The 25,221-nt window shown below is 39.2% G+C and overlaps 2 protein-coding genes across 14 annotated transcripts in view; one reads left to right on the plus strand and one right to left on the minus strand.

Annotated features, from left to right (window-relative positions):
* Positions 1-13,284, plus strand: part of LOC143217291 (EGFR adapter protein) — a 209,521-nt gene extending 196,237 nt beyond the window's left edge. For 11 of the 13 annotated variants that reach the window (XM_076441394.1, XM_076441389.1, XM_076441391.1 and 8 more), the window contains 6 exons: positions 4,383-4,529; positions 6,967-7,155; positions 7,755-8,194; positions 8,665-8,883; positions 9,388-9,559; positions 11,293-13,284. In XM_076441394.1, coding sequence (XP_076297509.1) covers positions 4,383-4,529; positions 6,967-7,155; positions 7,755-8,194; positions 8,665-8,883; positions 9,388-9,559; positions 11,293-11,502 — 1,377 coding nt within the window. In that variant the 3' untranslated portion in view covers positions 11,503-13,284. The remainder of the gene's footprint in view (positions 1-4,382; positions 4,530-6,966; positions 7,156-7,754; positions 8,195-8,664; positions 8,884-9,387; positions 9,560-11,292) is intronic. The other 2 variants (XM_076441397.1, XM_076441402.1) reach the window with 1 other exon arrangement.
* On the minus strand, positions 11,372-18,084 carry LOC143217297 (DDB1- and CUL4-associated factor 13). The gene is made up of 7 exons (XM_076441418.1): positions 17,890-18,084; positions 17,281-17,678; positions 16,806-16,974; positions 16,577-16,724; positions 16,191-16,491; positions 15,861-16,024; positions 11,372-15,786 (listed from the first exon to the last, which is right to left on the minus strand). Exons 1-7 carry the CDS (start codon positions 17,957-17,959, stop codon positions 15,699-15,701), a joined length of 1,338 nt encoding a protein of 445 aa, XP_076297533.1. The 5' UTR covers positions 17,960-18,084; the 3' UTR covers positions 11,372-15,698.
* Between the last annotated feature and the right edge of the window lie 7,137 nt (positions 18,085-25,221).

The following is a 25,221-nucleotide window of genomic DNA, read 5'->3' on the forward strand; positions in this document are numbered from 1 at the left end:
AAGTGTAGGAAATTAGCTCGAGTACCAAAATATTTGCATGATTTATTTCTGCTTAAATTTTTAACCCGACTGATTTTAGTGATTTTTAAGAATTTACAGAGAATTAATTTTTCCACCACTCTGTATAGCACCATTTCCCCAATGAACCCTGGGAAATTAACTCTGACACCAAAATATTTGCATGATTTATTATTCTACTTAAATTTTTAACCCAATTGATTGCAGTTATTTTTAAGAAGTTGCAGTGAATTAATTTTATCGCCACTCTGTAGAACACCATTTCCCTAATGTAACAATTTTGAAAGACCAATTTTGTAATAATTAACTTCTCCCTATCTTTGTAATTAATTTTAGCAAACTCTTTAAAATCGCTCAAATCAATTAAAAAGTTAGGAAGAAACAAATTATACCAAAATTAGTGTAACAAAATTATTACATTGGGAAAATGGTGTTCTACAGAGTGGTGGAAAAATTAATTCACTGTACATTCATAAAAATCACTAAAACCACAGATCGAAAAAAGCCGAAATAAATTATACAATGAATTTCTGCAGAGACATCGCGTTGCCCTAACGGAATCGGTGCCGATTCCCGTCCGCAGACCGTCAGGCCACCGTAAAATGGCAGCGAGCGAGAGGAGGGGGTGGATGGGAGGCGGTAGAGCGCGGCGAAACGAAACGAAATGAAAATGTCGGGGGAAAGAATCTCGGCGAGCGTGCATCGGCAGTATCTTTTTGTCGGATGGTCGGCAATGGCCGTGGCATGTCGTATGTGTATAACGAAAGCCGGCCTTAGTCGGAGAGAAGGAATAGAAAGAAGAAGACTGACCGTAAGGGTTGCGGGGGCGGTGTAGGCGAGAGGAGATCCATGTGGGGTTGGAAGGGAAGGGAAATGGCGTACAGCTTTCCAGCAGGCCACAGTGCAAATGCAAGCCTTGAATGTGTAATAAGCACTCACGTCGCAACCCTTGGCTAGACCAGTGCCTCGGTGTCTGCGTTTAGAAAGGTCCTGGTTACGCACACGCGTTCGCAGACCGTTCGCCATGGTCGCGTACGTGGGGGCCCACACGTGAAGCTAACCGAGAGAGCCACAAATCGTGCGCGTGTGTGTACGTGATTCAGAATGATACACTCCTGAACAAAATGATAGCGAGCTATCTTTAATTTCTGGAAACCCACCGGAGAATGTATCAATGAAAATGGTTACCGTCTCTCTACCGGTTTTGGTCACGTGTTATTGTGACGCGTGCACGATGGAGACGCGTCACGTGACCGTGCGGGAGCGTGGGGGAACAGGGTCGTAGAAGGGGAAGTGTATTTACATCAGCGGTTTCTTCCTTTTGGAACAATTATGTTCATCGAGAAATTCTAGTCTCCGAGAAATTAAAGATAGCGGACGAATGCTATCATTTTGTCCAGGAGTGTACTGTCGACGCAAGTTTGATTGCGAACGCGGGCGACGCCGTTGCCTGCCAGGCCGTGAGGCAAACACGCATCGGCCACGGTGAAAACAGCCTGGGATTACAGGTGGAAGGGTAGAAGTCTATCGCTCTCTTTTCCAAAGCTCATAAAAGCCCACGGCTCTGTGCGTATTAATGCGCGAATGTTGACTGTGCGTTTCACGATGTGCGTGTACGTGTCTCTGAGAGAGAGAGAAACCACCTAAAAGACGATGCATTGTGCGAACAGGAATGAGAGTACCACCATCCCCTTACACGAGGCCCGACTTACCTAACCGCCGCTAGGTCGATCGACTCTGTACGAGAGGGACGCATTGTGCCCACGTCTCCCCGAATTTTTGCAAATTTCTTTCTACTGCCTGAATCCCCGGCCTTTGTTCCGCGAGTTTTTTTTCGGGCAGAACAATTTAGAGGAAGCTTTTGTGCGAGTCGGTCTGCTCGGTTCGAAAGACAACGCGATGGTCGATTGATTGTGATGGCGGACACAGAGGGAATTTGGGGTGGTCGAATGTCTTGTTTCCAGATTCTGGGGAGAAAGTTATCCCCTCTCTACCAGTATTGGTCACGTGACAAGTCTGAATCGTGCTTATTTTTAATTTATTTAATTTGGAGGGATTTTTTCGAGCTAGCCAGATTAAAACGGAAGTTACGTGCAATAAAATTGGCCGGAAATTAAAAGCGAAGTTTAAACAAAAGAAAGTTGAACCGTTAACCGAGGCTGGTCGGTTCCCGATTTGATAAAGCGGAACAACAACGGCCCCGCTGCCGAAATTGGCAAATTTTTAACTAGTTCGGAAGAAATCTCGTTAACGAATTTATTCGTTACGACTTTATCAAGTTCGAAACACGGCGAGCATCCTCCTTGTTTTACTTTCCTGCGAAAACTCGCCAGGCAGCGGCGCGGCGGAGGCTGCAGCGTTGAAAGTTGCTGCGAAGCTTAGTTCGACACGGGGAACAGAAATAATTATGTAAGAGCTGTTGACTTCGGAAAATTGCGTAAGTCGTTGAAAAATTTTCTCTTCTGCCCGAGTGCCATAAATAAGAACTTTCGTTGCAGCCGCTCGGATATTTATTGCCCTCTTCGCGAGCACAAGCGGCGATAAATTAACTATCATTTACGGTCTCTCGGCGATACCCGGTTCTACGAATATCAAAATGTTATTCTAAATATTGCGGTTCCGTTGACGTTTACGTTTCTCCGCGGGAATGTTCCGCGCGAGATGCATGCGCATAAATTACGCGCGTTCCTTAAACGTAAAAAGGCTATTACCTACTTACCGAACCGTTCGCTTCGCGAAAAATGTTCGGTTCTCTTTTACCGCGATGGATCAGTCGGAAAATTGAAATGAATAAGAAAGTTAATACAGCGCGAAGGTAGGAATCACGACGAAAGTGATCCAGAGCCAGGCGAGCGGACTTAAACGGCCAGTTAAATTTAATCCGATTGTAGTCTCCGTATCGCTTAACTGCCTTCCGTGTGAACGTGACTCCTGTGACAACGAGTTCGCGCTGGCTGCGTTTCTTACTTCAATTGTTCCGAAGATAACTGCGCCCCTGCTTAAGACCCAGAAGCAGAATTGACTTGCGTCGCGGATGGGAAAATTCAAATGTCTGGAGAGTTCGAGAGCGTTACTCTTTGACTTTCAGATTCTGCAATAATAGTTATATCCCGATGTGTTTATGATAGAAACCTTCCCCCTCCACAACGCCGTCACGTGACGCGTTCCTTATCTGTCGCGCGACAGAGAGGGGATACGGATCTGGCGATCACCCAATAAACCGACCAGTTATACCGATCGTTCTCGGACAGTGTCATCGATTCCCAAAAAATTCGTCTCGGCCAACCATAACCCCACGAGCCCGTGTAAACAGGACGCCATCGTAAAGCTCGAATAGGTGAACACTTCCTGCGCTGATGACCTGTTTCACTGTCGCCGGACAGCGTCGAATAAAATTCTGGCGAGCATTGGCAATCGGCGCGGCCTGAAACGCGAATATCAAACCGGCGAGTATTTCGGCCGCAAACATGAAGAACGTCACAGCACCAGCCGCCGCCGACGCCATCGCGTTGGCTCACATTCGGTTCCCATTTCGAATATCCGGCTTAGGCGAGCGGCGACCGCAGCCTCTGGGATAGTATCGAATGCGGCTGCCTCTCTCCCCTGTCCCGTATTTTTCTTCCTCTTCCTTCTTGCTCCCTCTTCGCGCTCTCCGCACGATACTCTCTCCGCTTTTCCTCTCCGTCTTCCTCTCTCTCTCTCTCTCACGTTTTTCTCCGCGTTTCCTTCATAAATGTCACCGGTACAGAGTGCAGTAGGTGCTCAAATTATTAGGGCACTCGAGATACACTCCTGGATATACATGATAGCACACGTATCTTCAATTTATCGAAGACTGCATGGAAGTTAGGTACAGTATACGTCGGTAGATTGAGACTTGTCCCCCACGCTTCCGATCGGTCACGTGATTAATCCCGGTACTGACACCAAATTCGTTTTTTATAATAATTTGAGGACACAGTGTACTCGTACAAGCGGAGCAGACGCGTAGTCTGCTGGTCTATTTTCCGTATCGACTTCGCTTCCGTTAGCATTCTCTTCAACCGTAGCATATGGATTACACTCGGTGTCCGTTTCCTCCAGCATCCTTCTCCTCGACGCCACAAGCGTGTAATGTTGCGAGTATGATCGCAGCGAAAAATATAGTCGTACTGAACATGAAGAACGTGAAGAACACTTCGTGGAACTTTCCTGAGGAGATTCTAAATATTTATGAAAAGCCTTGTTTGATTAAAATAATATTTCTTGGAATGTGGCTTCTCGCCGATTCTTCTTTTAATCGTGCGATACCGTGCTATGTGTAATTTTAGAGGGGTCTTGATACGATTTGTACTTTGAGTCATTCGTCACCGATCTGATTGCAGGCCGAGGAGTTGAACACCCTTGTCGGCAATGCTTTTCGTATGGCATACGTGGCGCAACTCCAGCGCCAACCGATCCTTCAGGATGTGATCTCACCGCAGTCATCGCCACCCTATCGCAAAGACAAACAGGAGACCCGGTCCTCGTGGGTATGTATTTTCCCTGTCCCTTCGCATTGTCGCCGAGACACTTTCGCTTTAAAGGGGTCCGCTCGTTTCCACCTCATGCGAACTGGGTCATTTTTATGAATCTTTCACGGGAAACTCGGGCGACACTTTTTAAAGACCTACACGCAATGAAATCTAGCAATTTAACTTTTTATCTGTCTAAGCCCGCTACGAAAGCTGACTGTGTTATTAAATTGCGATGCTATCAAACGTTATTTAAACCATCGCATCGGATCGAAGCAGCGTGACACTGTTTGCTCAACAGAGCCGCCCTTTGCCTCGATCGTTTTTCGTTTGATAGCAATTTTTCACGGTCGACCGTTCCAAATAATTGCCTGTCACCGGATTTTAACGGGACCATTTATCAGGAACGAAATTCTCTCGCAATCCAGAGAGCCCGGGGAGACACGGAAAAGTTTGTACCTGGAAATGGACATGAGTCGCAACAGTAAATCCTTTCGCGGGAAGGATGCCACCTCCGACTTCGATCATTCAACACTGCAACTACGGGCTACGTCAAATTTCCAACATACAGAATCTATTTTTGCTTAAGTGAACACGACAATTTTTTATTTTTTATATTCCTGCCACTTTTACCGCGCAGCAAGCCATCAAGGTTTTGCTGGTCATAGATCATGTTACACAACTCCGCCATTTTTTGTATTTTCTGTACTAAAAATAAAAACGTGGTAACAAAATATGAACGTAGACTGATGTCCTTCGGATCCATTTTTCTAAATAGATACATTCAATGCCCAGAATTTACTTTTGTTCAAGTAAACCCAACAATTTTTTTATTTTCTATATCCCAGTCACTTTTACCTTGCAAGCTGGGTTTCGCTGGAAATTGAGATAATGTGCGCAACTTCGCCATTTTCTATTTTCCGTATTAGCATGTAACCGATTTCAAGTCTCTAGTTCATCAGGAAGTTAGTTTAAAATCATTTGCAAAATTTGTCACCGAACAGACAAACAAACAAGAAAGCGAGCTAATAAAAACGTGGTAAAAAGGTATGAAAATAGACCGGTATCCTCCGTATCCATTTTTCTAAATAGATGACCAGGGGAAAATAAACGACGCGTGGCGCGGCGTTGCAGGGCGATCCGACTCCAGTAGAGGTGTCCCATTTTACAGGCCGCGTTAATTATAAATTCGACCCAAGTCTGCCGACTCCGTCGCGTTTCCAAGTAAACGGTCAGTCCGTCGTGGTCTGCCCGCTAGTTCTCCCTACGCAATCGTCCTGGGAATCGTAGTGCACCGTCGATAAACTATTTATCGGTTTCCAAGTCTCGTCGGACCTGCCATCCAATCCTCGTACACCTCGACGTGAGGTGTATAGTATCGCTAAACTACTCCTGTTCATTCTTTAAAAGCACCAAGACGTTTATTGCAATCTGTTTTGCAGTCGAGCCCGATTCTACTTTATCAAAGTACAGTCCGAACACTGATTTCAATCTTCACGAACAACAAATGTACAACAGTTCGAAACTGCTGGCGTTTAAATATTCAGCAAGTCCATTAGCTCTACCTTAAATCGGATTAGACGGGACACAGTCAGTTTCGATATTACACCGCTCAACTATTCTCGGAACAATATCGTGTAAACTCTCTGGCCGCAAACACGATCCACGGATTCAACTCGTCAACCTGTTAAACATTCAACGCAATTACATCGTTGGTAATTATGTTGCGTAGGATAAACCGAGGATTTCGGTGGCATTGAAGCAATTTCAAGGTTACCGAGCAAGCTTACGTGTTGTGCTCCAAAATTTGAAGGACGTGTACTAATAGTTAACCTTTCAACAGAAGAAGAACAAAAATTATAGCTCAGATCGTTCGTAATAGCAACCTAACAATTTCACATTCGCTTTAAGGGGCTAGACTCGTTTTTCCAGGAATAATATATAATGCAAATATGGGGATTTTCAGTAGTTAAAAGCGTTAGAATAAAAGATCAATCTAGGCCGCGATCGCTACCCCTATTTGCATTATTCGGAAGCATAGAGCTGCGCATGTAGCTATTTTCTTAAAGCTAATATTGCAAATTACGCCTCGTAAACGTAAAAATAGGACTTTTGAGGGCGATCCGACTACTGAAAAACCTCGTATTTGCATTATCAAGAAATGAGAAGGCGCGTCCCGCACCCTTGCAATCCTAGAAACGAGTCTACCCCCTTAACACTAGGTTTATAAACAAAATTATTTTATAAACACAACAAGAATGTGTCTATCGAAATGTTTGATCATTTTTCCAATAGTATATACCCCAAGAAATAAATTGCAACTGTTCAGATTTTATCCCCACCACGCGACCGAGTTATACGACAATTACAGAGATACTACATAGCCCGTAACAGATTAATGATTACGTGGCACGATTTCTGGCTAACCTAACGGATCGAATGCGTATGATTGCAGAACAAATCGGTGGCTGGCGACAGTTCGATCGCCGGCGTGGGAGGTGGTTGCAGAAATTCATCCTCGAATTCGTGGCTGAAAAGTCGAACGTCGCCCACGTCCAGAACTGGAAGCGGTTCGTCTACGGCGGACATGAACGTACAGCTCGGCAGCGCCGGCTCGCCCACGCTGCGACTCGCCAGCGTGAAGGTACAACCATGAATTCTAATTCCTCGTATTTCTACCGAACGGCGTTTTTAAGAACCGTTCCCGTGTTATTTCACGGCACTTAATAGTCTCTAGCCACGGGTCTACGGCCCCGTCGTTTAAATGGAGACGTCGCTACGCGGCACCGACGGTGCTACGTTTGAAATTTTATTGGGAACTCGAACTTTGAACAAATACCAACACAATGTTTAATCAAATCTAGCTAGATTCTAGTTCTTTGCTAGTTTTGTCACGTGACTGCACTTCCACGGCATGAAAATCGATGTAATTAATGTAGAAAAGGTAGAAAAAGGTCCGGACCAACTACCCCACCGAGTAAAATGGAGATTACATCACTGACACTTCCGAAAAAATTCGTAAACTCTTGAATTTAAACACTGTCGGTCAAATGACCGGTTTTATATTTCTCATTTTACAATTATTGAAATGATGAACAGGGAAACATGGAAACTGTTTCGACGAATTTCTGTATCTAAGAAAATCTAAATGAACAGAGTTTTCTCTGTAAGCTGAAACATTTGAATGACTTTCAGTGCACAGTAGCTTTAGAGTAAATAAATTTTGTCTTTTTGCGGATGCAGACACCGAACACGATTCCCGGTCTACGACCGACGCACAACTTCACGAACGTTCTCGGACCCATAACGAACGAGGACGAGCCAAAGAGTATCTCTCAGCAAAGTACACCGAGCAGCGACGAGAGCAACTCACCGACACAACTTAACTCGTACAAGAGGCTAACGGACAAGCCGGCTCGGATAAAGCAGTTGGCGATGGGTTGGACAGGTGGACGTGACGTTCATGGATTGAACGGTGAGGATGACAGCTGCCCCCTCGTCAGTGGTAGTAGCACGCCGACGAGCCCCTCGAACAGGCCGCATTCTGGGGGTTACATAAACGAGGCTATCATCGACTCCGAGGGCACCAGGCCGAACTACAACAAAATACCCCCTTCCGAGAGCCTCGATAACACTATCAATGCGTCCATCACCGCGAAGAATTTCAACATCGAGAACAACAGGTAATCCCATCATCCCTAATCTCGCGTTAAACGTTTTTCTATTAACCCCTTGACGGAGTTTAACGAGTCGGACTCGCGATGAAGACCTCAACAACGTCTAACAAGTGTTGCGCCTTTCTTTCTAGATGAAATACAATTTAATTCGTTTGTAATTGAGCAGATGAAATTCAAAATTGTTGGTAAATCTCAAAAATTGAAGATGTCCATATATAATTTCGCCTCTGTTAAAATCATTAAGGGAAGAAATAATATTCAATTTAGTTTCTACTTTTTGCAATCGAGGCAGACAATTTTAATTTTGCATAAAAGTCCACAATCTAGTAATCGATACTTAAGCATTCAAATAAATGAAGCCAAGACGTTTTAATCGCTGTAACTGTGAAGAGAATGTTAAGGGGGGTTAATGCAATGAATGAATGAATGTGTTATTTGTACAGTTAAAGAGGAGATTCGTTGTTGAACATTTATAGGATAGGGCACAATTCTCCGAGCTCGGGAACGGAGACAGAATTTAAATCAAAAAGAAGATCTCAGATCAGTACCTCGAGCAGTTCGGTACCTGCTGACGGAAGTACTCACGGATCAACACCAACACCACCACCTCTACCGGAAAGAACGGATAGCTTGAACAATCGCAGCGAGGAAGCCGAGTTGCGTAAAGCCCCGTGGTTCCAAGCTGGGATACCAAGGTTCGTCATTATTTTTTCCAATTTAGTTCCTATTAACCCTTTGCACTCGGTTGTCCCCTCTGAGGCACCACTAAAAATTGCTGTACCATTATTCAAAATATTGCTTACATTATTAAATATATCGGTATCTAATCGATTACTAAACATTTAGGCATTGTACGAGGTATTTTACCAATTTCATATCCACAGAATTTCAAAAATCATAGGGAATGGAAGTATTCTAGATCGGAAGAAATGTTTAATTTTCCAGTTAAAATATCTCCAAGTTTAACCTTAACTCTGCGCATATTATGAAATAAAAATGGATAAATGAAATGCGCCCAAATTTTCCTATATTTTCTAAATTTTGCTTATTATTCTTATATCGTCTGAGCTTTAAAATTTCAATTGAGATAGTTGTTGGGTTCAGTGTTACGGTGGACCGATTTTCGTCGACCAATTCTTCGATTATTGTCGGTGATTTGTTTCCCAGTCTAACGGTGCCGCGGTCATTTATGATTTCAGGGAAATAACGCTGGAAGTGTTGAGCCAAGAACCGGAAGGAGCGTTCATGGTGCGCGAGAGCACCAGTAAACCCGGATGTTATGCCCTTTCGCTTCGAGTGCCGCGCGAATTCCAGCCAAGCGGAATAGCCCATTATCTTATAAAGCGTACGAACAAAGGCTACAAAATCAAGGTAAATCCCCTTTTCAACGTCTTCGCCCCCGGCCTCGGACTTCCATATAAAACGTCTTTAAACGCTTGTAAACCGGCTGCCCTAGACTGCGATAATTAACACTTTCGCTGGAGCCGGGTTAAACCGTTCGTAAAAACAGCAGACTCCGCTGTGAACCAAACGGGTGCGATTCTCGTGACATTTTCGACCCCTTATGAAAACAGAAACAGTAAAGTGAGAAACAGAAATTAAATAAAAATGTACCTATCTAATCTCTTAATAATTTTAACACCGGGAAATAAAAGTGACTATTGTTAAACTACTTTATAAAAACAACAAGACTGTGTCTATCTAAATTTTTAGACCTTGAATTATGATTAGACTACGAATCTCTTTTGCTACAATATTAAAATCAATAGAATTTAATACAATTCGTATTTATTTAGGATCTAAAATGGCTATTCCCACTGAAAATAGGATTTTAAAAGATTCCACTTTCTCCGAATTTGTCTAGAAAACTTGGAAACTGCATAAACATCCGCAGTCTAATTATAACTTTGGAAGATGTACAAGTTTCTTTTGCGAATATCTCGTAAACTGAAACCGACCGAGAAAAATTCGAAAGGGGAATATTGTTCAGAATGTTGAGACCTTGAGAACATGTTTCAAGGACATTGAAATCGATTACACGCTTGTCGATTTACAAGTGTCCTGCGAATATTTGGTAATCTAAACCCGACGAAAACATTAATGGAAAATGAATGGGGAATTTGAATAGTAATACATTATTTGCGGGCTAAACAAGCCGGCGTCAATATCAACGTGTGTCGTACGTATTCGAATCTCACGACGTATTACTAGAGCAATGCAATTCCGGGCGAAAAGAGGGAGAGAGTGAGAGAGGGGGGAGGGGAAGAGTTTTGATTTCCCCACGGTACATCCAGCGAAACTCATTTATACTGGTTTCAGAGATTATCAAAGTCCGCGGACCCATTTAATTTATCCTACAAGGGAAGTTCGATCATTTAAATACACGCGGCCAAACAGCAAAATGCACAACCGTAGTAACGTTATGCTCGCACGGTATCTCCCATTATCGTGTTTCAGAACGGAAAGCTACGGCCGTAGCGAGCGCGACGTTGCATCGTACTAATTAACATTCCCGTACAAAGCGATTCGGTTGCAAAACTCTCCCTCTTTTCATATTATTCGTTCATTCGGCTCGAAATCTGTTAAAAAATACGAGCTGTTTAACCTGAGGACATAATTGCTATCCGCGAATCGGTCGAGCAGATTTTAATGGTCGGCAACGTTTCCAAAGATTACTTCAAATTTTGTAAATCCGATTCAAGCCCATAATTTGAGCGTTTCAAATAAAAACGTACATTTAACAGTAGACAATATTATTCAGCACTGTACTCCGGATTTTATGCATTTCTGACAAGAATTTAAAAAATTAAAAAAGTAGGCACAATTTGAAACAGTGAACGAATTATATATAGCACAACTCTGACTATAGTTGATCATGTTCGAATCACCAAGATTATGCACGAAATCATTTCGCGCTAGAACCAGAATGATTTGTAATTCCGAAAGCGGTCGATCAACATGTCATTTGTTTACGAGGGGGGGGTCGTCGGAATTGCGTGGGGATCGCCGTTGCTCTTGTTCCCATTAAGACAGGGAGCTCAAGCATAATTAACATTGGGAGCAACTATTAATTACAGTGTTTTTTCTCTGGTTTTTTGTTGCAGGGCTTCACAAAGGAGTTCACGACACTGACTGCCCTAATTACCCACCACTCGGTGATGCCAGAATTACTGCCGTGCCCATTGTCATTAAGCCGATACAACCCCAGCTTCGTGAAAAGCGATTCGAACAAAGATTTCGCGGACATCGATTCGGATCCCGATTACAATACCCTCGCCGACTTCCGCAAGATGATGGCCGACTTGAACGTTTAGAATGAATCTGACAATCAAACCGACCCGAACCCGGTGTTCATTCCTTGCGAGCCACTCGTTCTTCGCAATTTCATGCGACCGAGGCGAATTCATTCCGAGATAACAGACTGAATTGCGCTTTAAATGAAATAAAAAAGAAAAGAAAAGAAAGAAAGAAGAAAAATATACACGATCGTGCACACGATTGCACGGGGCAACATCGGGACACATGGAACAATGAGATCGCGATCCCCTCGCGGATACCGCGCCGTTTTGTGTCCGAGCATGCTTATCAAAGAACAAAGGAATTTCTTGATCGAACATGAAGAACGCCACGCGACATAGAACCGTACTATAGTGCAGTAGTGCTCGCTTAATGGGCGCGTATCACCTCGCTCGAGGCTCGCTGGCTCTCCCCACCACTTCGTCGAACTACTTCCTCTCGATGAGGAATTTCCCACACAGGAAAATAACAATCCGAAATTCTTGAGACAGTTATTTCTTCATTGATAACATCGTCTCAGAGTTCGGCAAATTTTTAAGTATTGAAAATAGTGATCGAAATGGTTCTATTTGAATAAGATAGTATTCCAATTTCTCAGTTTTACGCCGAAGAATATTTGGAAATGATTCCAGAGATTAGGTTATCTCTGTTGATAATGTACGAACGGTATTCGAAATTGTAATTGAAAAGATTTATTCTGTTCAGTAGCTTTGCATACAAGCGTATTTCAAGATATTTATTGACTACATGCGAATTGGAATTGTTACTTTAACTGCTATACATACTTTGTGCTCTTAAACCCACTTTGTGGATGTGCGAACACAATTGCTGGATTGTATGCATCATCGACGAAAAGAAATAAAAGGTACACGAGTTAGTGAAGAAACCAGAAGAGATAATGAACATTGTTGTGTTATTTCCGACTTGTTATAATCATTTGTAGGAAAATATATTATTATCTGACTTCCGTTTTTAGTAGTGCGTTCAAAACGTCTCGCGCCCTTCAAAAATTGTTTAGATATGTTTAAATGTTTACGATGTTATAGAAATATATGTCGTTGTGTTTAGGAGAGAAAATTGTTAAATTTCGAAATTTTACTTGTACAAAATGACGCTCTAAAACTGAGACTAATGGAGACAAATTCTTTCAATGCAGAAGTAATGTAAAATGGTTCTGAGTGTGCGACTATGAAGCGAGCACTGCTGTACTTTCGCTGAGCGACGCGTGGAAGATCGCGGGAGCGTTACTATATGTAAAATAAGGAATGTAGAGATCACTATAATTAAACGAGAATGAGAAGCGAATCAAAAATCGACAGACACGCAACAAGGAAACCTGATCTAGCTTTTCGCACGCGAAGAAACATCAAAATCAAAAGACAAATCAACATTTCGGCGTCGCGTGACGCCCCAGCGCTGCGAAATCAAATCGTTAAACATTAATTAGACCGCAGCAGAGTTTCTTCTGCGCGACGGAACGTTAACGTAAGGACGAGATGAGTATATTTTTTAATGTTATTGCGACTGTCTTCAGTGTGGATTTCGTTTCGAGCGGACTGGTGAAAATTTATTGGCGTTATGGCATGATCGAATTTAGTTTAGAAAGCGAGAGGTTTCGTGTTGATAACGTTACCGACGGTCGTTATCGAGAAACGAAGTCTTGAAAGTCTACCGGCAACGTACTGCCGCGATTTTTAATTAGGCTCCTACGTCGGCGATTATGATTTTCGATCAGAGAGATGAAGCGAGAGGGAGAGAATGGTTCCCGGGATTCATTAACGTTTCACGCGGCTATAACAGCGTGTTCCGGAAAAGAAAATTGATGTACATGTGTTTATATGTATATAAATTATAATTATTGTTCTACCATATACTACTTATATTTAATTGAGAGAACTCGACGGCAGCGTTGCAAAGAGCTGTGTCCTTGGAACACCGGCGCGTAGTGATCCGAAACCGTAAAGACGCGAACTGAACACATAGTTATTTATTATAAGGCGAGACAACGCTATAAAACATTTTTCTTTTCAATTATTTGGATACAGACACTTTTCCCTGCTTCCGAGAAATATTCCGATAGTTTATAACGATTAGACAGCGGATTTCGAACGTATTAAAAAAGAAAATCAATTTCTGTTCCTCTCCGGTTTGTTGCAATTCAAATAGAACATTTTTATTTCGCATAAAGATCCGCTGTCTAATAACGATCCACAATACGTAGATACTGAGTCGCTATCCTGTCGCTTATGTTCGCAATTTTATCACGAAAATAAACTTTTGCTGTGTTCTTATGTTTTATTCTTGCTATTCCAACCGCATCTTGAATTTTTCGAATTCTTTCAAAGTTTCTTCGTTGCGAGTTAGAAATGTTCCTACTTGAAATGATGCAGAACGCGTACGCGATGGACATTTATTTTTCAAATGAAATTGCAATTCAAGCATAAGCTACAGGACCGAGTTTACTCGAATAGCGTTTCATCTCGGAGCGTGATGGATCAGACTAGTTCGCGTTTTTACGGGTTCGAATAACCGTAGCAGGACGAAGCGTAGATTTCCGTGGAATATCAAAGCCGACAGAGAGAATAACTTCGAAGTGGTAATTTAATCGGTCGACTAACCTAGTCTTGTACAGAATTCGCGTACGCATAGTGAATATTAAGGGGGAAACCTAAGGACAGATTATGTGTGTGTATCAGCCGATATCGTCTAGCGAAACGAAGGAACGTATGCTGCTTTTTGTATGCCGAGGACCGTAGAACGTTTAAGGAGAATATACATTCGCGCGACTGCTACTTCTCGATTTTATTTCTTCAGTGCACAGGATATTAAAAAACAAAGAGAGAGCGAGAGAGAGAACAATCAATTTACTTAATGTAACTGCCAACCCCTCCACCAAACGATACGAACGTATTGGATCACGTTATACATAATACAGGACCGTCAATTTATACGAAACAATACACGACAGACGAGATAACCGGAAAATTATGAAATAGTATTTTAATAAGCTCACGAGAATTTATGCGTGAGGATCCGATTTCATGCTACCATTTATGTGTTCACAGTTGATCTCCAAAAATAATCGACCAGCCTCTATATTAAACAAATTTTGCGTGGAATCCGCGATCATCATTATTCAAAGTATATTGAAATCTATTTTCTAAGAATACGTGTGTGTGTGTTAGCTCTCTAAAGGTGTGTTGATACAGAGTTTCCCGCGAACGTTTGCCATAAATTTCGAGCGGGTTGACGAGGCCCGCTGTGCGTGGCACAAAAAAAGGTCTCTATGGGTCTCTATTCAAAGGGAAGCTATCGGAAGTTTACCTAAAAGATAGAGACCTTTTTTTTGACGGGCCCGTCAACCCGCTCGAAATTTATGGCAGATGTTCGCGGGAAACTCGGTATAAACGCACCCTTATAATTAAAACGGCGGATGTTTATCACTCTCAATATGTTAAATAGGTTGAAGATAATGTAACAGTATTTTTAAATTCTTCCGATATATTTACCGTTTTAAATTACGTCTGCTCATTTTTCGTAAAACCAATGTCACTAGAAAATAGATTTTCATGTACCTATTAATTTTGCGAACGCATGATCTCGTGTAAAATTTGATTGATAGGTGCTCGAATATTTTAGCGATGAACAGTGAGAAAGATTTCGAAAATCTGGCGAACTTGTTTGACTTATGGAAACTCGACGGGAAACGCATAGCAGCTATAATGCGGACTTCAAAAAGTAATGTGCATGTAAGAGGCGCAAACGACAAATCGCTTTGAAAACTACACAAAAAAAAACTAATAAAGAGTTCAGCGCATGATTTAGCTAGTTTATGAGGATTCATTGTGCTTGGATAATCGAGAGTATGGTACAGAGACGTGTCTTTGTACCGCGAAATTAATTAACGTCTGCTAAGGTAAATACGCAAAGAAAACGAATGAGAAAATTAATTAATCGTCGTAACCTACGCTAAGCGAGACATTAATCACTGCTTGAAGTTTGTAACGGTTTACGAATCATTATAGCGATGCGTTGTATAATTTTAATAAAATTATTTATTACAATAAACGATAAATAAAATAATATAATTTAGTCTACGAGGTAACGTTATTGCTCACCGTTCCACTCGTCCTTTAAACTGATCGGTAAACGTTCAATTTTATTATGAAATTTATAAAAAAAGGAAAACAGATGATACAATTGTAATTTGTCATTAAACGTCCTCTCGAACAATGTGTCTCTCTTTCTCCGAAACAAACGGCACAGTTCCCGGTCTCGAATGAGTACGCCTGTTAGCCTCCCTATAAACAAACAAAGTAATAAGAAATAGTCCAGAATAATCACTATAAGAATCTCATTTTTCTTCGACACATACTTCCGTTTAGTTTTGTCGCGAATCGTACGCAGCTCCTCTCTTGCTGTGTAAACGTGATGCGGAACCTGTCTATGCCGAGCAATTCGTTTCACTTGAGGATGTGCTGCGAACTTTTCTTTCAATGCGTCACTATAATTGAGACTTGCCTTTTCCCTAGGTTTCAACTGAAATAATATATTTTGTTAATCGATTCGATACAAATGTTCCTAACGGTCCCATTAAAATTATCATTTCGAAGAAACTTAGTATACTTCTCTCAAACGCAAAGCAGATGTTAACCAGCCTATTAATAACGTTAGTATAAAAAGAATTGTTATTTTTGTAACACACCACACCGAGCTTCTCCGACGCCTTAGACTTCCAAATTCTGATATTCATTTCGTCGCTGCCGCTCACAATATATTTATTATCCAAAGACCACGATATGCACGTTAATCTTTGCATACGTTTCGTGTGGTATATTTCTCGGGAACGACCCTTGTGAGACTCGAAAATGCGAATCGATCTATCGTAACTGCCAGTCACAAATTCTCTTCCAGTCGGAGAATAGTCAACGTCGATCACAGCCTCCACGTGATCCATGTGTACAGTTTTTGGTGTGTTCAATTTTCGTATATCGTAAGTATATAAACTGAAGCGGAGATATTAATACTTCGTTATGTATTTTTACAATGAAACTATTTTTCCCTGTAATAATATGCTTTTCGTCAACGTACTTATAGTCTTCGTTAGCGCATGTGAAAGTTACAGCTTCCATGGGGTTCCACGACAACTTATTGGTTCTCAGCCTCATGAATACTTTCCGTAGAGGACCTGTTTCTCTAGCATCGTACAAGATGATACTACGGTCGCTTGCGCAAGCAGCTACGAAATATATTCAGATATGTTCATGATTTTATCGAAAATTATTTCTCTGCGTCAGTAAGAGTTAATCGTAAGTTTTACCAAGTAGATTTGACTGTACTGGATTGTATTTAACATCGTATAAACTATCAACGCCCCATCTGAACGTCTTGATCGGTTCATTTCTGGTTTCTTCCCAAAGGTGGCATGCTTCTCCACATGTTGCGAATATAGGTCGATATCGATGATGAGAAATTCCACTAATCATGGTCTACAACATGTTGCAAATCATATGCTTATCTTAATCTAAATTCTGTATCGAGAACAAATTCTTCTTGTTCGGATTCTTTCGAGGGCTTAGTTTGGTTTCCAGGATTGCAAGGGTACGGGATGCGCCTTCTCATTTCGAAAGCATAAAGCTGCGACAGCTACATGCTGCCAAATAATGCAAATTATGCCTCGTAAACGTAAAAATATTACTTTCAAGGAAGACAGCGGTCTAGATTGATCTTTTATGTAGCGCTTTTGAAAATGAGAAGGCGAAAACAAATTCTCGTTCCGATTCTTTTAATCTTACTTTGCTGATGATTGTGTTTACAGGTTCCTCCTCTGCACCGAATAATGGTTTTTCTGTTTTCCACAGTTTAATAGTTTTGTCATCACCAACGGTGATAATATGGCTGGCATTTATGCTATACACAATGCCACGTATTATACCGTCATGCGCTAAAAATGTACGCTCGCAGGTTTTCTGAGTAATATTCCATACTTTGACTTCACCGTCAAATGCTCCGCTGACAAGCGTAGATAATTCCGAGGGATGTTTGCAAAGTTTAGATATCCCATCCCTGTGGCCTTCTAAACTTCCTATGAAAGGTTTCGCAAATACCCTGTCTAGTTTCACTGCATTTGCTGCCCTGGTATATTCTCTGGCTGCTTCGAAAGGATGTAAAGCTGGATCATAGTTCCTAGGAACTGAACACATCATGTACATGAGAAATGCTACAGTTGTAACATTACGTAGTAAGTAATTGTGGTATTATTAACAAATGTAGAGTATAAAGCAGTAAAGTAAGTGACAAATAATGTCGAGCTAAATGAAGAATTTACGAACGTAAAAAATACTGAAAAATATCATTTTGTTCAAAGCAACAGGAAAGACAACAAACGTTTAAATATCACTAACCTTTGCAAATATCACGCGACGTTTCTCGTAAATAATCGTCCGGATTTCTTGATAACACTTTGACTTTCATTTTGTTACACGACTATAGAGATACTGTTAACGAACATTTATTTAATCACAACAGGTAAACACAAAACATGTGGTAAAATACAGTCGTGGAGGAAGTGGGAGGAAGAATGAGAGCAGATTTGTCACGGTATTAAAAATCAGTGGTTTCTAGCGCCAAGCGCAAAGTATCTGTATAATTACCGACGGTCGGTAATCCTTAATAATGTCAAACACAGAGATACTCGTCGGTGCTGTTACCACCGACGAGATACTGTTAAAGACTGCCAGCCTTACGGGAGTTGGCGGGACTCGAATTTTTCGGTGTTCTCTTACGCCCTCTAGGATATATTCTGACTGGAGTGAGAAACAGGAGGCCAACGACGGCATTTCGTCGGTGCAGAAGACACTGTATTGGTATCGTGTTAGCAACGCGCCCGCGCGCTACACTCACCAGCGTACCTTTACTATATCCGTGTGCGCTGCTTGTGCGAGCCACAATCTATTTTTAGAACTTGCCATGTTGCCATGCTTTACGGCTTACGGAAACGAAACTGAAATTCGACTGTCGAGCCGTCGAGCGTATGAATCGCAATCTGGAGCTAGCCTTCGGGTCCCCGTGCAGCGAGGATATTTTTTTAATTTTTATTTTTCATTACTTTTTTAATTACATTTTTTAACCTTCCAAAAAATTAAAAATGTTAAAACTATGTTCAAAATATGTATTCATTTTAAATAGAAACGTGTTGTTACTGTCATAATTGCATTAATAAAAATTGGTATATGATCGAGAACAGGTTGATGGTATTTATTTGGACTGATTGGAGAATACGAAAATGCAGGAAGTATTTTTTAGTTTATGAAACAATTTGTAGATTTATTAGTTGTCAAACAAATAATAAAATAAATTGTATAATATATATAAATTGATTTTATACTAGCATACATAAGTTTATTTGATCTTCTGTCTTCCTATAATAAAAAAACACAGTCATAACTATAATTATAATAGAATTTCATAAAATATTGAGGTTATTGCAAACTCATCTTTTTTCGCGATGATGCTCTAATTTTATTGCTTCTCTCGAATGTCCATTTCTTTCCGAGACAGTGCGTTTCTAAGTGTAAATAAAAAATGTTGATATAAAATGTATCATAATTAAACTACAATTATTCTAATAACGTAGAATGTAGTACATATTAAGTTTTAATTACCAGGATTTTCTTCTTCGACGTTAAGCACCCTTTACTGCTTCTCGTAATTTACGTATATGGACATTAGGGTGGACCTTATTTTTCGACCATGAAATTTTTTTGTCCCGTAAACCAGAATTGTAACAAATGTTGAGAAAATGATCTGGAAAAATTTTGGGGCCGATTGGATCATGGGAAAATGAGGCGCAGCAAATTTGAAAATTTTGAATTTTTTAAATCTTTACATAAATAGACGTTATGATATATCGTTGAATTTGTCTTTTTTCTCTTTAAGAATCCGTATGTAGCATAAACAGTTGTTGATAGAAATAACATCCGTGACTTTGAAAACTTGAAATAATTACTTTGAAAAAAAATTTTTTCTCTGATACTATATCCACCTCCTTATATACTACAACTTTTGTTTGAAGAGTTTTTTTATATATACATAACTGACAGAGATATTAAGGGGCGTAATTTGCATTATTCGGAAGCATACAACTGCGCATATAGCTATTTTCATAGCTACATGCTGCCGAATAATGAAAATTACGCCTCGTAATCGAAAAAATAGGACTTTTGAGGTAGATAGCGCCCTAGATCGATGTTTTATCTAGCGTTTTTGACTAGTGAAAAACCCCGTGTTTGTATTATCGAGAAATGAGTAAATGAATATCTTGCAATCCTGGAAGTCTCTCTACTACCTTAACTAAATTCATTAATACGCTCCAATCTACAAAAGAAAAACAGTTAAAATATCGGAAAAAGAAGTTATTATGAATAATAAGTAGACTGACTGAAACATAGACTGAAGGTGGTCAATGATACCGCTGAACGGGGCGTTAAACTAATGGAGGATCATATTAAAATTTTATATAGAAACAAAGTGGAGAAATAATATATACTATACAAACTGTGATGGAATATCGACAGCAGTATCCTGACGCCACAAAACAGATTTGTCAAAGGATTTTTAAATATTTTTTAATATAGAGAGAGAAACACCTGATCAATCCCTACATGCGATTAATTGCATTTTTAAGAGGCATTGAAGACAGCTTATTAACTGAGAGTTATTAAAGTTTTCATTTTCCTCAGAGTCAGTAAGTTCTTTATTTTTCTCGGAGTCATTAAGTTTTCCATTTTTCTTGGAGTTATTCAATTTTTCATTTTCCTCAGTGTCGTCAAGTTTTTTCATATAGTCCAGTCGGCAGGTCGAAAAAAGGCGTCTACCTGGAAAGTATTCCGAACTTAATGAAATTTTGACACGTCATTTAGGGGTACTCTGGGGTGTCGAATCTCAGTTTTCGACCTCGAGGACCCTGTGCTAACTTGGGGAGGGGGAAAAAACCACTACTTTTATTACCTTGTTTTGGTTTTTCGCCTATCGGGTTCGAGTCGGGTACGCGATACATCAGACACATCGGGAAGCTTATGACTAGACTGCGGATTTTATGCATGTATGACAAAAATGTACACGTTCAATTTAAAGCAGTGGACATGTTAAAAATATTTAAGGACATCAACGTATTAGTTTCAGCTTAATAGGATAATTAAAAGAAGAATACAATTTATATTTGGCTCATGTGCCGTGCAATCAATGCAAACATTTTTTATTTTGCATAAAGATCCGCAGTGTACTCATGACTCACCTTTGTCGGGCGGCTTCTAAAACAATAGAACAAGATCGCGCGAACGAGTTATCGCGATACCCGAGAATCAACTGTGCGTTCTTATGAAATAGATAATAATAATAATGGTACGTATTTCTTTCATAACTTGTCTATAATGTGATTTTTATATAAGTACATTAGGTATATTCGGCAGACATGTGCATGATCGTTATTTGTATTAAAATTTGAAATAATGCACGTTTCACGTGAAAAAATTATAAGAAAATATTTACAACGTGGTATGTAATAAGTTATGATAACTTTTCAGTGGGTGATGTTTTTATTAACTGTTAAGTAACCTACTTAACTATCATTAATCTTACACAAATTCTTAAAAGATAATATATAGTATACAATATAAAATAAAATAGAAATTAACTTAAAATAAAATCATATAAAATAAAAAACTAGAGGGTTATTGTTGCTCGCTCGCTTCGCTCGCTCGCGAGTAGGGTTGTTTTTGCTCGCTCGCTTTGCTCGCTCGCGGATAGGACTGCTTTTGCGAAAGGGTTAGTGGTACGCATGGCTAGTAGTACCTATAGCTATTAATGTTTTTTTTTTATTTGGTGTGTGACTCTCCACGAGCCACACAAAGAACTTCCCGATTCGTTAGTTGCAGTATATTATTATCATTATTAAGTGTACGTCTTAAGAAGATTATACGTTTTCAGGGAAATTCAATAGTTTTCTACTTATCAAAATGTTTGCTATATGGCGTCACATTAAACCAACATCGTATGCTCGTTGCTCGCTTGGTTCCTTGTTATAGCATACTAATGTTGCAAAATAAATTGTCTTAATTAGTTTTTCGCAAACGATACAACTCCTCATTATCCGGGTTTGCAGTAGTGATCTTGGTTTTCTTCGATACTGTTAATTTAAATTGTCCCAAAATATATAAACTGCGCTCAATTTTGAAACTCTGCTCAGTGCTACATACAATATTTGTAAAGTTCGCCTTTCTGATTTTTTAAAATCCAAACATACTTTCTCGTATGTTTGTCCATGACTTTTATGAATCGTAATCGCTTCAGCAGGAACCACTGGAAATTGACTACGTGTGATTTGATATTTTTCCTCACTCGACATATTTACTTGATTCGATATTTTTATTATTGGTGTAAAATTTTGATCAATATTTGTGCATTTTTCATATAATCACGATAACGAGTTCTTACTTTCACTCCTACTCTGGCCAATTGAAAATCTAACCACAATATAGACGGAATTTTAGTATTTTCTTGAAAAGTAATAAATTTTAATATTCCGCATGTGTGCTCCATTAATCAATCCGTTTTCAACATCAATGTTATTAATAATTATCATATAGTTTATATTAATTTTCAATTTAATCTCAGTTAATAATTCGTTTTGAACTGATTGTTTTTTTAAAGACTGTAATATAAATTTTTTTTTTACTTTCATCGATATTCTTTGAAAATGTATTCTCGCGAGTAGAGATGATTAACTCACTCTTGCATTGGGATAATTTTCGATTATTGTAAGCGGAAACATCATCGTAAGGTACAAAAAAAAATTAAAAAAAAATTTTTTTTTTTTAATTTTAAAGAAATCGAAAAAAATTTTTTTGTGTAATTACGTTTGTTTCTTCGGTGGAAACTTTCCGTTCTCTCGTATAAATTGCATTGTTGAATGAACTTCTTTCGAAAAAACTAATAAAACTAAAAAACTACTTGACCAAAATGGACCAAAATCTAATCAGCTCTAAGTTACAGCGGGGCATATCGATTGCATCATTCATCATCCTGATCGCGTTGTTACTTTTTCTGAAAACGTTAACGAAAAATTTGATTACATAGAAACGGCCATACGCGCGCGCACACACACACACACACACACACACACACATATATACGAACATTTTGCTGAAAATAGTCTAAAATGACTGCAATGACCATGAACCGTGAAGATCTGCTAAAAAATCGATTTTCGATTTTCGGGGTCATTACAATAACTTCCCTATAAAATCGGGAAGTTAATTATATAGAGCCTATAGATAATACAGAATAAAATATAAACACGAAATATAATACGTATAATGTTTATATTTATATTTCGTTTTTAATTATTGCCATACTTTACCATATTGTAATCTTCTAGGTGTATTGTATAACTTCCGTAAAGACATTTTAATGATATTATCGATACATATCTAAGTTCATTCGGAGAAAATTCGTTAAAAAGCTAGAAATATTGTCTTTTAAGTTTTTCACATGAAACGTGCATTATTCAAGCTTTAATACAAATAAAGAGCAGTCACGCGTTTGGCGAATATACCTAATGTAGTTATAAAAAAACCAAGTATATTAAAAATCACGTTATAGGTAAAGAAAGAAAACCATTATTACCATTATCTATGTCATAAGAACGCAGAGTATTTGAATCTCGGATAACGCAATAACTCGTCCGCCCGAACTTGTTCGATTCTTTTCGTACCCGCCCGACGAATTCGAAGTCGAATCGAAGGGCCGCCGCCGGACTTTCTGCGACCCGACCCGACTCGAACCCGAACATCGAGCGGCCCGCACATCCCTAAATTATTTATAATTATAAATATATTATATTAAATGACCTATATTATAATAACCTATATTAGGTAATTATCATCACACTTTAAATAAGTAAATATGGCTCAAATTATGCCGTATTTAGGCTCATTTTAATTAGAAGGATCTCACAAATACGTTGGTAATTCCGTAAAAAAGATTGAAAAATAAAAAACTTTCCTATGTGCATTGATGTAATCGGTACGCAGCCTTTTGAACTGTGTCGGCTGCCTCGTACCTCAGTCCCTCTTTGTCGTTTACGAGCTGTCGTAAAAAAAGTTCTGGTACATATGTTGATAGTCTAAAAATATGATCAATGCTATTTTTCAATTTCTCTAAAAAACCTGCATTTGTCGAATTTTTGCGTGTTTTTCACTTTGTGTAATTAACATTTTGAACCAAAAAATCGGGAAAAAATCTCAAATATCAATTTCAATTAAATGCAATTATATGATTAAATTAATGCAAGTAAATGGGGAAAATGGACCGAAAATTGAATGGCACAACGGCTGTTTAAATAATTCGAAGGACTATCTCGTCCGGCTAGGCCCTTCATTCCAAATTGTAATATTCCAATATCATTTTAAATATATTCAAGTACTATTTAAAACTATTAATGAGTTTTAACAACAAAATATTTTAAATAGAAAACTAAATTTTGACATATAAGATAAGATTATAGCAAGCTTGCTATAAATGTCGAAAACTCGAGTCTGGCCAGAGACATTCAATTTTCAGGAAACACTATTCTATGATGACGAACGGAGAAAAGGGAAGTGAAGCTCGGGGGCTTCGGTCGCCGTGGAGTGGAGTGAAACATTGTAACATGATACGGGTCGGGTCGGGTATATCGGTGTGAGACTACTAATCAAACAACAAAGCTTAATTATTTATCATTATTTTTTTATAGGATTTTCCTTAACATATTTGGTAAATTTTGTTTCTTTTTATGAAAATGATACCAAAATTATATAATTCCGATGATATTTGCTTATGCAATGAGCGACGCAAGTTTCGGACACAAAGAAGGACAGCGTCGGGAAAAAAAGAGACGCGGAGAGTCCTTATTCTTTTAAGATTTCGACTTCGACTTCGTCTGCTAGCTCTTCGTCTCGTCGCACAATGTACTCGTAAATGAATCATGTTTCAGGAAGTGGTTCAGTTCAGAATGAAATAAAATAATGTTACACGCACTTTTTAAATAGCGTCATATATGGTGCAAGAAATATTCGTATAGAGTCAAATAGAATTATTTTTTTAGATATCTTCGTACGAAATACTGCCTCTAAATAACATTGTATGGATAGGAGCCGTCGAAAATTACTTTAATTAGTTAATACTTTTATCTTGTTACTACCTCTACTTTAATAATTGCAGTCAATAATGCTGTCGAGCATTACAAGTATGGGATAAATAAGTAAAAAAATTAATTTTCTGTTTCCTACTAAGGATCTTAATAAGAACGATTGAATTTTGTCATTACACAACATAACAAAATATTTTTTAAGAATCATTATTTTATATATAACGCAATAATGTTCAAATTACTTTTAAATTCCAATACATTTGTAGAATATTACGTAGTAATTACTTCCATTTTTCCTACATCTATAAACTATCGATTATATTGTAAACAATTATTACAATGGTGATAATAAGGAAAATAAGAATGCAATAAGAGAATTATATATAGTATTATAAGGCAATTACAGAATAGGTAATGTCAGCATTCTACTATATCATTCTTCTTCAACTTGACGAATATCTCGTCGATTGTGGAACTTTTACCGCTGTGGTATATCAGATCACTGTAACTTTCCCGTTATCCCCGCGCCCACTCGCGCCCACTTACC

Source organism: Lasioglossum baleicum, chromosome 16, assembly GCF_051020765.1.
Source record: "Lasioglossum baleicum chromosome 16, iyLasBale1, whole genome shotgun sequence".
Classification (NCBI taxonomy): Eukaryota; Metazoa; Arthropoda; class Insecta; order Hymenoptera; family Halictidae; genus Lasioglossum; species Lasioglossum baleicum.

Bases quoted from the DNA above. Each gene is read 5' to 3' on its own strand.
- LOC143217297 (XM_076441418.1), bottom strand. From the start codon at position 17,959: ATGAAAGTCAAAGTGTTATCAAGAAATCCGGACGATTATTTACGAGAA. The intron at 16,975-17,280 runs GTAAGATTAAAA...AACATGTTGTAG, and splicing joins TAAACACAATCATCAGCAAA to ACCATGATTAGTGGAATTTC. The intron at 16,492-16,576 runs GTACGTTGACGA...TCTCCGCTTCAG, and splicing joins TGCGCTAACGAAGACTATAA to TTTATATACTTACGATATAC.